This window comes from Miscanthus floridulus, chromosome 19 (assembly GCF_019320115.1).
Source record: "Miscanthus floridulus cultivar M001 chromosome 19, ASM1932011v1, whole genome shotgun sequence".
NCBI classification, from domain to species: Eukaryota; Viridiplantae; Streptophyta; class Magnoliopsida; order Poales; family Poaceae; genus Miscanthus; species Miscanthus floridulus.
In genome coordinates, this window is record NC_089598.1 from 106685452 (window position 1) to 106698240 (window position 12789).

A 12789-nucleotide genomic window follows, 5' to 3' on the forward strand; every position below is an offset into this window, starting at 1 on the left:
CTGAGACGAAATTTCATTTCGAGTGAAACAATGACTTTTTTTTTTCTTTCTGAAAATGCAATTGTACTCGATCTTGTTGCCAACAATGTCATTAAAAGAAACTGTCTTGAGACCAAACGTTGTCAGTCATCCCCTGTTCGTTTCATCAGCTCAACACTGAGGCATGTTCCAAGGAGGCCGCATCATCTTGGCATCAGGAGTCTTGCCATCTTTCACAATGAAGACAGTGTCCATTCCCCACACCATGTGGCGATCAAAGTGGCAATGCACGAACCAAACCCCTGAATTGAACAAGCACAAGTCAGTCGCACAAAAATCAATCTGCAAATCTATGGCAATTAAACTAGAAAAGGCCATGTTAGTTCCAAAATGCATGGTCGTCGGCGGCGGCCAGATTGCTTACCGGGATTGTCCGCGCGGAATCGTATGGCGGCCCAGCCGCCTTTGGGCACGGCGACCGTGTTCTGCAGCGGCGGGTCGGCGAGGTTGTATCGGGCAGGGTCCCTCCGCTCATCGAAGTTGCCGAGCCCGCGCCCCACGACGTAGAAGCTGAACCCGTGCAGGTGCATGGGGTGATTCACCGTGCCGAGCACGGCCGTGTCCTGGAACACCACCTCGATGGCGGCGCCATGCTCGAGCACCTTCACCCTGGTGCCCCGCTCCGTGGCCGCGCCAACGAGCCCGGACGACCGCACGCCGGGGTCGGTGAAGTTGAACACGGACGGCGGGTGGTCGGGGAAGTCCGCCTCGTACACGCCGCGCGCGGAGCCGGAGCGGCGGAAGTAGTAGGCGCGGAGGACGTCGACGGCCGACGGGTTCACGAAGCTGGCGTTGTTGAGGCTGGCCGCGAGGCGGGCGCCACCGGGCCCGCTGCAGGGCGCGTTCGCCGCGCAGGGGAGCAGGTTCACGGCCATCGTCACGACCAGGCGCTCGTCCACGCGCGCCGGCACGTCCACCGGGTGCTCCTCGCTCGCCAGGGACCGAAGCCGCGCGGTGTACGCCTCCGCCGCGCCGATGTCGTTCATGGCCGGCAGGGTGGCGGTGGGGAAGACGGGCGGTCGTCGTCTTGGCGTGCCCCGCCGTGTCCGTGTGTACTCCAGGACGGCCGTGGCAGTGCTGTTGTTGAAGGGCACGGTGGTGTCGGACACGAACGTCCTCGCGGCCATGTAGTACCGGCACTGGCCTCCGGCACTGCGGTCGTCGGCGTCCAGGAGCGCATCCACGGTCTGGCCTGGCGCCACCATGACGTGGTCGGCGGCGAACGGCTTCGTGTAGCGCGCGTCCGTGGCCACCACCGTCAGGCGGTGTCCCGCGACGGCGAAGAACATGTGGTTGGTGAGCCCCGCGTTGATCAGCCGGAGCAGGTACGTCTTGCCACGCTCCACGGCGACGACGGAGGTGCCGCGGCTCGAGCACGGGAACAGGTCGCCCGGCTCGCCGTTGATGGTGTTGGCGTCCGACGGCTTGACGTCGCGCCCGGTTCGCTTGGTCTCCTCGAGCAGGTCGGTCATGTCGTCGTCCCGCCACCACTCGCCTGCAAGCGAACTCGCGAGCGCGTCGGTCGGCCGGCGGCATTGCGTGCACCGTGTACAGAGGAACCGAAAGAACGAGATCAATCGTGACCCGGTCGGTCTCCGACGAGGTAACGTACGTACCGAGGATGATCGGAGGAAGCTCCTCGACGCGCGGATTCTTGTGGAACTGGAAGGGGAAGGTGGTGCCGCGGCTGGGGTGGATGACAATGGCGCCGTGCACGGTGGCGCGGTCGAAGCCGGTGTGCGCGTGCCACCACAGCGTGCCCTCCTCCTGGGAGAGGATGACGCGGTAGGCGAAGGAGGCGCCGGGCTGGATGGGGCACTGCGTGATGTACTCCGGCCCGTCGGACCACGGGTTCCGCGGCTGGTCCACGCCGTGCCTGCACGCGCATCATAGTCATAGACACAGCACATGCGAGCTCACACCATCAGTGCATGAACTCCGACGACGCCATGGACGATTGGCTGGCTCGTTATCTGTACGAACCAGTGGATGGTGATGTTCTTGTCGCCATGGTTGCGCACGTTGATGACGACGACGTCGCCCTTGCGTGCGCGGATGGTCGGGCCGGGGAACTGGCCGTTCACGGTGAGGATGCTCTTCTGTCGGCACAGCCTGGTGACGCTAACGCTCTTTACCTGCCAACCAGAACACAGTAGCCACGCGATCATGCTAGCAAGAGGCAGCTGGTAGTACATCTCTCTAGAACAACAAACCATTTGTTTCAAGGTATGATTTGCATTTCCTTCTTCATGATGAAATTCAGAGAAATATAGGAAGAAGAGAATTACAACGACAACAAAGTCATGAACAACAACAACACACCCTTGTTTTGGAGAACAAAAGAGAGAGACATTTTTTGAACATCAACATGGTCACAAAATACAAGTTTGACTGCTAATTCAAAGCTACAACTAAGATCATTACCCACCAACAAACCATGAAGAAGGATATCTTGTAACAATATCTACTACTACTATTATTTTTTCAAAGAAAACAAAAAGAAAACCATGAAACTTGACACATCATATGGAGGACTGAAAGGTCAATGAAATTTGACACCAACAGAAATATATACAGGAACGTCGTAGATTGGATGAAATACTAGTGCTTACGAGGAAATGGTAGTGATGAACTGTGGAGGCCTGCGCGGCAGGGCAAACAGCTGCAACTCCAAAGGCCAAGAACACAGCCAATTGCAGGAGCCGGAGCAGCACTGCTGCTGCAGGTGTGTCAGCAACAGCACCCATGGCCAGGGGTCACCGGCTTTAGCTTTGGTGATCGACGGGAAAGAAACGGGAGTATTTCCAACAGTGATGTTCCTTTTATTAATGTATGAAACGGGAGTATGAAACAATGAATCCGATCGAGCAGATTTGGGAAGAAACGGGAGTATGAAACAATGAATCCGATCGAGCAGATTTGGGAAGAATTTATTTGGACATTTTTTTTGCTATACTTGGAAGAAAGTTTAAAGAAAATTTGACAGGGGTATATTAATTAATTAGAGAAATCACCTAGTTTAGACTTTGTTGCATTCTGTGTATCAAATTAATTAGTGCACATATATGCATCCGAAAAATCCAGCGATTAATGATTCCCCCTTTTTTTTTAATAGAGAAATAGAGAATACCTCTGCTTTTTAGAAAGCAAGTGAGAACAGAGTTGCAGCATGGATTAGACAAGAATTAATGCTTGTGATAAGTCTAGAAAAAATGATTACGATAGGTTCCCAATAAAAAAATTATCCTCCATTTCCTACTGCAGTAACATAATAATGATAGGTTCCCAAGGATGGTGAGGAAACCAGTGCCTATCTGCTCCTGGCTCCTGCAGAGGATCTGACGGGCATTAGCATTACTGGGAGCCAGTGTCGATTGAGCAGCAAATGTTTTGCCCGGTGCGTACAAACTTCAGAAAATGATTCGTACAAACTAAATACATGTACAGCCAAACAAAAAATTTCATTCAAATCACATCCTATCCAATTCAATTCATTTTGAAACCTGAACTAAAACCAAATTGCTGGAAAAAAAAAAGACCATTCCAAACCAGGGCATCCAAACGGGTAGAGAAACTAACCACCCACACATAAATATCAATGGTGCCGGTACAACTCTTGGCTGTTCCATATTTATGTCAAATATGAGGCAGCGAGGGAGTGAGAAATAAAGATACAAGTTGCCAGATGAAGTCTTATCACAATGTTTCAGATTTTCGACTGCTTCAAGTCATTTGAAGCTACAATAACATTTCATCCTAAAGCCAGCACAAATGGAAATATGCATATCGTTGACTATGTCTTCTGTCTTCCACTCTCTATTCATCATCCTTCGAATAACTCTTGCAGCATCACTTCCAACTCCTGGGGACTGATTTTTGGGTGGGTAACTTTGTTATCCTCTATGTATTCTATATAGCCTGGAATGATTTTGTTGGTGATAACTTCGCGCAGCCTTCTCCTGAGCTCAGGATCTGGGACCTTCCACTCCTTTTGGCTGGTGTAGATTTTCTGAAATTCGGACTCAAACTTGTACAGCGAGGAACTGTTTTTCCCCAAGCAATGAGACGTAGGATTCAACAAGCATGAAAGTAGCAGTGCCCATGATACTTGTAGATATCTCTCCATATAGCCCTTGATTTTGTCACTGATGTCGTCAGCCAGCAACACGATGGGTTCTGGGAGATAATAGTGGGAATGAAATCTCTGTTGGATGTGGTATGAGTTGTTGAGCAAGAATAAGAATCTGAGACCTTGATCTGGAAATGATTCTGATATGTTGGCAAGCTTTTCTTGTAGAAAAGACACCATCTCCATGATCATGCTGTCCAAAGGTCGTTCAATTTCAATATGAGGCACATACTTAGCACGTATAACGGCATCCACTGACGGGTAATTAGACAACAGGAACATGATGTATATCATTACGGACCGAGTGATCTTGTGAATGTCTGATGATCCTTGTGGATTTAGAGAACTCGACGAGTCATCACCAATCCCCGCCAACATCACCCTAATCTTCTCCATTGTGCTCCTCATCGCCTTGCCCACCTTGCTCTTATATGCTGAGAGGAGGATGGCCATTTCGTTATCTATCCTTTGTGCTTCCACGGAGGTTGTCGAATCAAACATCGTTAGGATCTTGTCGGAGGCTTCAGACACAGCGTCGTGTACTTCCAGCTGGTTATAGAGCTTAGCATATGGTGGCAGCATAATCGGATCCATAGAAAGAAATTCTCCTATCCTATCTGGATCCCAAGCAACTACAACTACACCGTCAACAAAAGTAAGGATTTTCAATAAGGTTTCTTGGATAAACAATACCAAATGGTATTGATACGGAATACATCTCTCACTCACATGTTCTTCTTCATCAAAAAGAAAAACACTGGGCAGTAGGTCCAGAGATCCACGGTCTGGATCTGGAAACAGCGGCCTCATGGAACACATGGTTTGCGTGATTTGGTCGAGAGCCCGGATCCAGCTCTGTGCGCAACGGTGGAGTTCCTCCCCTGCAGATGTACCACCGTTGAGGCTAAGAACCCAGCCGACGCCCAGCTCCGTGAGCCACCTCTCCACGACTTTGATGCTACAATTAGGTGACGGTGCAGTGAAGAATTCCTGGACCAGGCTTCTAATGTGTTCCATTTCTTTCTTTTTTTCATAAGGCATTCTATTGCGCTCCTCCTCCGATTCTTCCCAGCTGTCGCTGTCGTAGTCGTCGACGTTGTTGCCTTTGTGTTCCTCATGGATCCCCAAGGAGTTGAAGTGCATGGCCACCTCTACAGAGAAAGTGGAGAAGCGAGAGTCGCTAGATGCGTAGGCAGTTGAGATTCTAGAGGCTATGGTACCTGAAGAGCTGCTAACGTTGGATCCAATAGTTTCCTGGCGGTAGCTCCAATAAGACCCGCGGCCACCATTCCGTCCCTCCATGCCGGCGCCGCATCAACTAGCGAGATCTGCAGAGACCAACAGCCTCCCGATCGATGTAAGTTGACTTGCGCGTTCTGCAGAGCAAGAACCGGAGAGGGGACGGAAATAATCTTGTTGTAGGTCAGGAAAGCTAGCGGAGGTTTTCCTAGCATGCTTTGGCTACCATTCCCGGGTATTTTTTTTTTCTGCAACACGCGTTATGATCGTGTATATATGCGATTAAATTACGTAGACTTTGATGTATAAGGAAGTTGCTGAGAAGCTCCAATTAACTACACTAAGTGGTTATCCATCCATCGGGCTCTCATCACTCGATTTAACATAATTATTAATCTGAACATCTCTTCAGTCGCATCATTTGTGTTATCCACAAAGCAGTATAATAATAAAGCATGGTCGGTAGACTTTTCTCACAAATAAACTTTGGCTACTAACATTTGGTCCACCATCTTTTGCTCAGGCACGGGATAGAATTTTAAAAGACAAACCATTAGATGCTACTATTTAATACCTATATGTCTAGTAAAAAGATGACTTATAATTTACGTGTTTTGTTTCTCTTTGTTAATTTTCTAACACAATTAGATACTATGTAGTCATCATACTGTTTCGATGAACTTATCAACTATTAATCTGTGTTCTTTTCATCTATATCCATAGTTTCTTTTGCTATACTTGGAAGAAAGCTTAGAGAAAATTTGACATAGTATATCAATTAATTAGAGCAATCACCCTAGTTTAGACCTTGTTGCGTGTATTACTTTTGTCACAAAATAAACCAGTTCTTGAAATCATGGAAAGTTTGATCAAATTTATAGAAAAAATAACATCGTCTATCACTAAATAATTATATTATTATTATGAAAACATATTTCATGATCTATTTAGTGGTACTAATTTGGTGTCATAAAGATTGTTGTTATATGTTCTATAAATTTGGTCAAACTTAAAATAGTTTGACTTATGACCACTCTAGAAGTTGATTTATTTTGAGACGTACTAGAAAGTATCAAATTAATTAGTGCACATATACGCATCCGAGAAAACCAACCATTAATGATTCCCCTTGCAGCTTGATTTAGACAAAAATGAATGCTTTGTGATAAGTCTAGCGTGCACGTTATATAGCATCTGAAAAAACCTAGCTAGCCCGGGTTCATGCACGTGGACCATTTGGAACTATCCAAAGGTTCAGGCCGGAGTCTCCAAGGTTGAGTTGGCTAGCGCATTAGTAGTGTTTTTTTAAGAGAAGTAGTGACCATATAATCGTCCCGTTCGTTTGGGCTTATTTGACTTATAAACCATGACTGAAAGTACTGTAACTGATTTGATATGAGAGAAAAATATTGTTCGTTGGCTGATAAGTCATGGCTTATAAGCCAAATACGATCAAAACGAACAGGCTGAGTAACTGCATTCCTATAATCATTCTTGGACACGGGACCAAATTAACCCGTAGTCTGTGAAGTAGTCAATTGTGTTCCAGCATGCTAGAGCTTTATCCTTTGAGAGAATTCCTTATTTGACACTGGAAAAATGAGTCGTTCCTTTTTTGGCTCTAAAATTTTCTTCGTTCCCTATTTGACACTTACTTCAACTTTCATTCCTAATTTGACACTACCGTCAAATCCGTTAGCTAACGGTGTTAACTGGCTGTTAAAAAGACGTTTTTGCCCCTAGAAAAAAAAAGCGGCGAAGCAAATTTGAGAGGAAAAAAAAACCTGCGCCCGCCTCTGATGCATGCGCCCAGCTGCAAAAAAAGGCGCAATTTTTTTTCCTCTCAAATTTGCTTCGCCGCTTTTTTTCTAGGGGCAAAAACGTCTTTTTAACAGCCAATTAACACCGTTAGCTAACGAATTTGACGGTAGTGTCAAATTAGGGATGAAAGTTGAAGTGAGTGTCAAATAGGGAACGGAAAAAATTTCAGGGCTAAGAAAGGAACGACTCATTTTCTCAGTGTCAAATAAAGAATTCTCTCTTATCCTTTTACGCGCTCTCTGCATCTTTATCCTTGTGCGTGCTCCTGCGACTTTATATTCATGTATGCTCTGGAGGTTTTCATCCTCATGTATACTCCTGCAGCTTCATCACTCCAAAAAAACACAACATAGTGTAGGATCGAGTAAATAAGGTACTTAGCATGCTCTAACTGTAACATAGGAGGGGTTGAATAAAGATATATATGCTTTGGGGTGCTGTATGTGGGAGGATCCAGCGAGGGTTGGTCAAGGACGGATCTTAGGTTTGCAAAGGAACGCCTGTCAAAAATAGATTGCATTTGATAACACGACATATATGGTATTTTGTCTTAACACAGCAACATAGTGTAGTAAGTAGGAACGAATGTCAAGGAGGGATCTTAGGTTTTGAACGCTTGTATTAAATCTATAGCTTTACATTGAAACACACTTTGTTAAGGAATTTTGGATTTCATTTGAGCACATATGCTGCAAAATTACATGAAAAAAACTACCTTTGAACCAAGAATTTAGGGGTTTTCTGGATTTTTTGAAACCATTTTGGTGATAAATTGCTTAACCAGAAACTGCTTGATTTTTATCATCTGCTTCAAAATTACATGATTTTTGGAGATCTCTAGGTCTATTGTTGTGGACTAATAAAAAATATAATCAAAAACTCAAATTTAACATTTTTTAAGACTTTATTTTTAAAACTACAAAAGTTATGATACCAAATCCCACTAAAATGGGTCATTCTTGATTTTTAGTATATGCGGACGAGCTAATAGCTCGGTTGGTAGCTCTTGGTCGTGGGAAGCTCTAGGTCGGGAGTTGGACTCCCCACCTCCGCATGCGTATGTTTGTGCGTTGTAAAAAAAAATCCTCTTCTCATGTCAAATCATAGGTCTAAGGTCCGGTCCAATCTGATGTGAGCTGCAATGCCGCTGTGTATGGGTGGGGCATGTGTTTGAGGGTTTTCTTGACCTGCATAAGAAGGTCTTCTTTTTAAACACAATGTTTGGGACTGTCATATCCTGCGGGTCGAGTTTTTTTTTGGATTTTTAGTATCTTTATAAAAATGTACAATATTTTTTAAGGTCAGGTCGTTTGTCTTGGATCACGTGGAAAAGATACGCGGAGTGATCGTAAGGTCACCTGGAGGAAGATGCCGAGCAGTTCGGTGTGACTCTAGGTTCACACCAGCAACAGTAGGAACTTGAAAGTGTTCGCGGTGACGAGTCACGCCATAACATCTAACGATAGCTTAGGTTTGTTAAGGTCAAGCCTAAGAAATTCTCCATCGCAACAGCGTGGAGTATTGCCCTAAAGCCATGTCCGCGTTGATTCTCCGTATCATCGTAAACTCTAGCTCCGCTGCGCGTCGGAGTCTTCTGTAGGACATACAGCCGCCCCATCTAACAAAAGTTGGAGGCAGCAGGTAGGATCGTGTTGTATGCTGTTGGATAGTGGCTTTACTCAGTAAAGCGTCAAAAAACACTGAAGAAAAGTAGGAGATGTCAGTGCACTGCGTCCTATTACTGCAACGTACAGGTGGATTAGGTTTGTGGTAGTTTGCATTGAGGGATAGGGAGTCCAGGACCTTCCATGCCTACGTGTACTCCTGTTTTTTGTTCAAGCTAACACACTTGTTAGCCAGCGTTGGGGTGGCCTAACGATACATGGTGCATGTTAGCCCCGTTCAGACGCCAGATAGATGGAGAGAACAAAAGAGAAAAGGGCTTTGCAGGATGTCATATAGTCACCTGCAGAGTTGCTGGAGGCTTGGTAGAAAAATAGAAGCATGGATTACAAAGAGGAGCTGATAAAAGCGACATATGTAAGAGAGTAGTGGACCTTAGAAATAAAGAACTATATATTGCTTGCGTTGGAAAGTGCTATTGCCTCAAGCCTACATACCTACGTGGTCATTACCTTATCAGCACTGTTCGCCTAAACGGTTGTTTAGCCTGTTTAAACACCGTGTAAACGCTACACGGTGGTGCGTCGTTTCCGTTTAATCACCCGTTTACCCCGTTTAATTGGCCGTTTAGCCCGTTTAATGTGACGTTTTGCCCGAATAATGGCTAAACGGTAGGTGACCGACTGTTTACCGTTTAGCGTTTAGGAAAACACTGCTTATCAGAAATGCTAATGGATGACCGAGTGTTTTAGAGTCCGGTGACACGTGAATTTCTGGCGGTTGGATCTTACGTCGCTCGCATCTCGCCCACCCACCCAGCTGCATCGCTCACACCGCACCCAGGCCATCGCTCGCACCCGCACAAGCACGCGCCCGCCGCCGCCGTCGCCTCGAAGGAACCCCGCCTGGCCGTTGCTTCCCCGCCGGCCGCTGCTCCCTCCGCCGCCGCCCCAGCCTGGCCGCTGCTCCCTCTACCGCCTCCCCCAGGTCACGCCCCGCTCCCTCCTCTTCCTCCTCCTCCTCTTCTTCTTCCTCCTCCTAGATCTGTGTCGACCGGAGCCAAAGACGACGACGGCAGTGGCTAGGGTTTCAGCGAGTCTCTCCCCCAAATTTTGTCTTTGTCCTTTCATAGAAAAAAAAATATTTTTTGTAATTTGTGATTTGCGATTTGTGCCAAGGAGTAACGGGGGAGAGGCGGGCCGCGCACCGACGGCTGGGTGAGCGCCGGCGGCGGAGCGCTTGCCGGGCAGCGGGGGCCGGAGCTGGAGTGGCACCGGAGGTAGAAGAAGAGCTGTAGGTGTTGGATCTTCATGTATGGTCGAAAAAAAAATCATGTGTTGGAATTAGATGAAACATCCGAAAGGCAGGTAGATAGACTCTTAGCTTATTGCTGAAACCACCAATTTTTTGCTGAAACCACCAACTTTTGTGAACCACGTTGGGGTCTGCTGCTTTGAAGAACCCAGATCATTAGTGCAGGGCCAACCAGAGCACCTAGTAGTGTTGGTCTCAGTAAAAAGTTACTGGCCACGTGGACTTAGAGGTCTTAGAGCAGGTACAATAATCCATGTCATCTTGGCTTATAGCAAAGTTAACTCAGCAAATTTCTACGTGGAGGAAATAGAAAAGAGGAGAGAGTAAACTGGTCGACTCTGTCGTCGACCGGCTCAACTCGCAAACCGAGTCACCACTCACCAAGCACCGAGCGTGCGACCACTTGCCGCTGAGCTAGGCGCCTCCGCAGGCCATTTGTCGACCCGCGACTGCGCTTGGGCTTCGACCGGCAGCCTGTGCCCAGCCTCGCCCACGCCCGCGACTAGCCGACTTCATCCGGCAGCCTGTGCCCAGCCTCGCCCACGCCCAGCCTCGCCCACGCCCAGCTGCAGCCGGCGGCCGTGCGTGCGCCGAACCTCTCCGGCGTCGGGGCTTCTGCCGCGGTTGGCCTTACCATGGTAGATTTCCGGCGCCCGCTCATGGACGGTGGATGCCCGGTGCCTGCTCATTCTCAAAAAAGCGGCCGGCGGACGAGGATGAAGTGAACAAGATGAGTTTGGAGAACGAAAAGATAAGGACGGGTACTAGTGCTGGGCCCCAAATATATTTTGGAATTTGTGAAGAGACTAATTATTGTATAGGTAGTCTTTTGAGTTAGTCTCAAGTGACATCGCTAGGCTATAAAACAAGATTGTTGTGCTTGCTCTTAAACTGTCAATCTCTACGACGCAAGCCAAAACGCTCACTTTCTTTCGGTCCCACCGTGGTTCCTACTTCCTAGCTCACAGACTGGGTCGGTCTGACTAGGCCTCTACCTTCAACCTCCATCGCGTGCTGGGGCTTTCTGTCAGACAAGGCATACGGTGCCTCTGCAGGATTCTCCGACAGACTGTGAGGCCATCAATGGAGTCGAAGTGGTAGCCTGGTGCGAACGTAGAAGTCGGGGCTATAAGCCACGGTGTTGCGTTGGGCGTGGCCTTACCAGATTTGGATTGGTACCCTACCAAATTTTATACAGAGTTTCTTGGACCATGATCACACTCATCCTATGGTGAGGGTGTGTTTACTTGGGAGTTGAAAATTTTTAGATGTCATATCGGATCTGTTGGAAGGATGTCGGGAGGGATTTTTGGATACTAATAAAAAAACAAATTACAAAACCCATCAGGAAACTACGAGATGAATCTAATGATACTAATTAATCGGTCATTAGCACATGTGTGTTACTGTAGCACTTACGGCTTTTCATGGACTAATTAGGCTTAAAAGATTCGTCTCGCGATTTTGCCGAGAACTGTGCAATTAGTTTTTTTCGTCTACATTTAGTACTCCATGCATGTGTCCAAACATGCTCTTTTACTGTATGAGACAAAAATTTTTTGGAAACTAAACAGGGCCTGAACTAAAAAGCGACGAGCTTGAATGTAAAAAAGAAGTTTGGAATGAGCTATATTACTAAAACTAGAAGCATACCGAATTGAGAATGATTTGGATTGACATTAGGGTACATATGATTACTCATACAAAGGAATAAACTATTATAAATTAATGTTAGTAGATGATGTGTGTCAGTGACGTATATATCGTAATTACATATGCTAGGAGTGGTGTAGCTAAGATTTAGAGTCACGGTGGGGTCAGGTAAAAACAAAACAGAGTAGTTTATGTGTAATTTTCATAATTTTAAGCAGCTTATTTACTATAGTTTAATCTTAAACCAAACTTTATAGTGGTCCACGGACCAAAGTGTCACGCCTATCTAGCTCCGTCTACTATGCCGGTGGATTGTAACTGTATCGGATAATGGACTGACGAGGTTAACATATTGTGGAGATATGGAACTTTAGAGGTTTATAGGGTTATAAGATCTAATATATATATATATATATATATATATATATATATATATATATATATATATATATATATATATATATATATATATATATATATATATATATATATATATATGGAAATTATTTTCTATTTCGATGGAGTAGTTACTCCCATATGTATATCTCTAGATTTAGGGCGTATATGGCCCGATGAAGTATATGTAGATGGAGTATATCATCATACTAGGCCATCTAGGATACTATGTATGACAAGTATGTATGTATATATAGAGTATATGGTTATACTTATTTTATATGCTACTATTATAGTATTATATAATATATTAAAAAATATGTGCTCTTTTGAAAAAAAAAATTCACATAGTAAAGATCTAGAGTATCTTAATATTAGTATGTCAACATACTCAAACTGATAAATGAGTATGTACATATACACAATGTGATTTATTGATTATAGTAGCAACTACTCCCGGAGCATATAAAATGCACATATACATATATACATATATATACATATATATGTATATATATATATATATATATATATATATATATATATATATATATATATATATATATATATATAGG

The 12789-nt window shown here is 45.5% G+C and overlaps 2 protein-coding genes across 2 annotated transcripts; both read right to left on the bottom strand.

Annotated features, from left to right (window-relative positions):
- Positions 1-150: 150 nt before the first annotated feature.
- On the bottom strand, positions 151-2786 carry LOC136529982 (putative laccase-9). Its single transcript, XM_066523035.1, has 5 exons — positions 2652-2786; positions 2023-2174; positions 1656-1915; positions 404-1534; positions 151-281 (listed from the first exon to the last, which is right to left on the bottom strand). The coding sequence occupies exons 1-5, from the start codon at positions 2784-2786 to the stop codon at positions 151-153; spliced, it is 1809 nt and encodes a 602-aa protein (XP_066379132.1).
- A 1076-nt stretch (positions 2787-3862) lies between these two features.
- LOC136526566 (exocyst complex component EXO70A3-like) lies at positions 3863-5470 on the bottom strand. The gene has a single exon (XM_066519193.1). It carries the CDS (start codon positions 5468-5470, stop codon positions 3863-3865), a length of 1608 nt encoding a protein of 535 aa, XP_066375290.1.
- Between the last annotated feature and the right edge of the window lie 7319 nt (positions 5471-12789).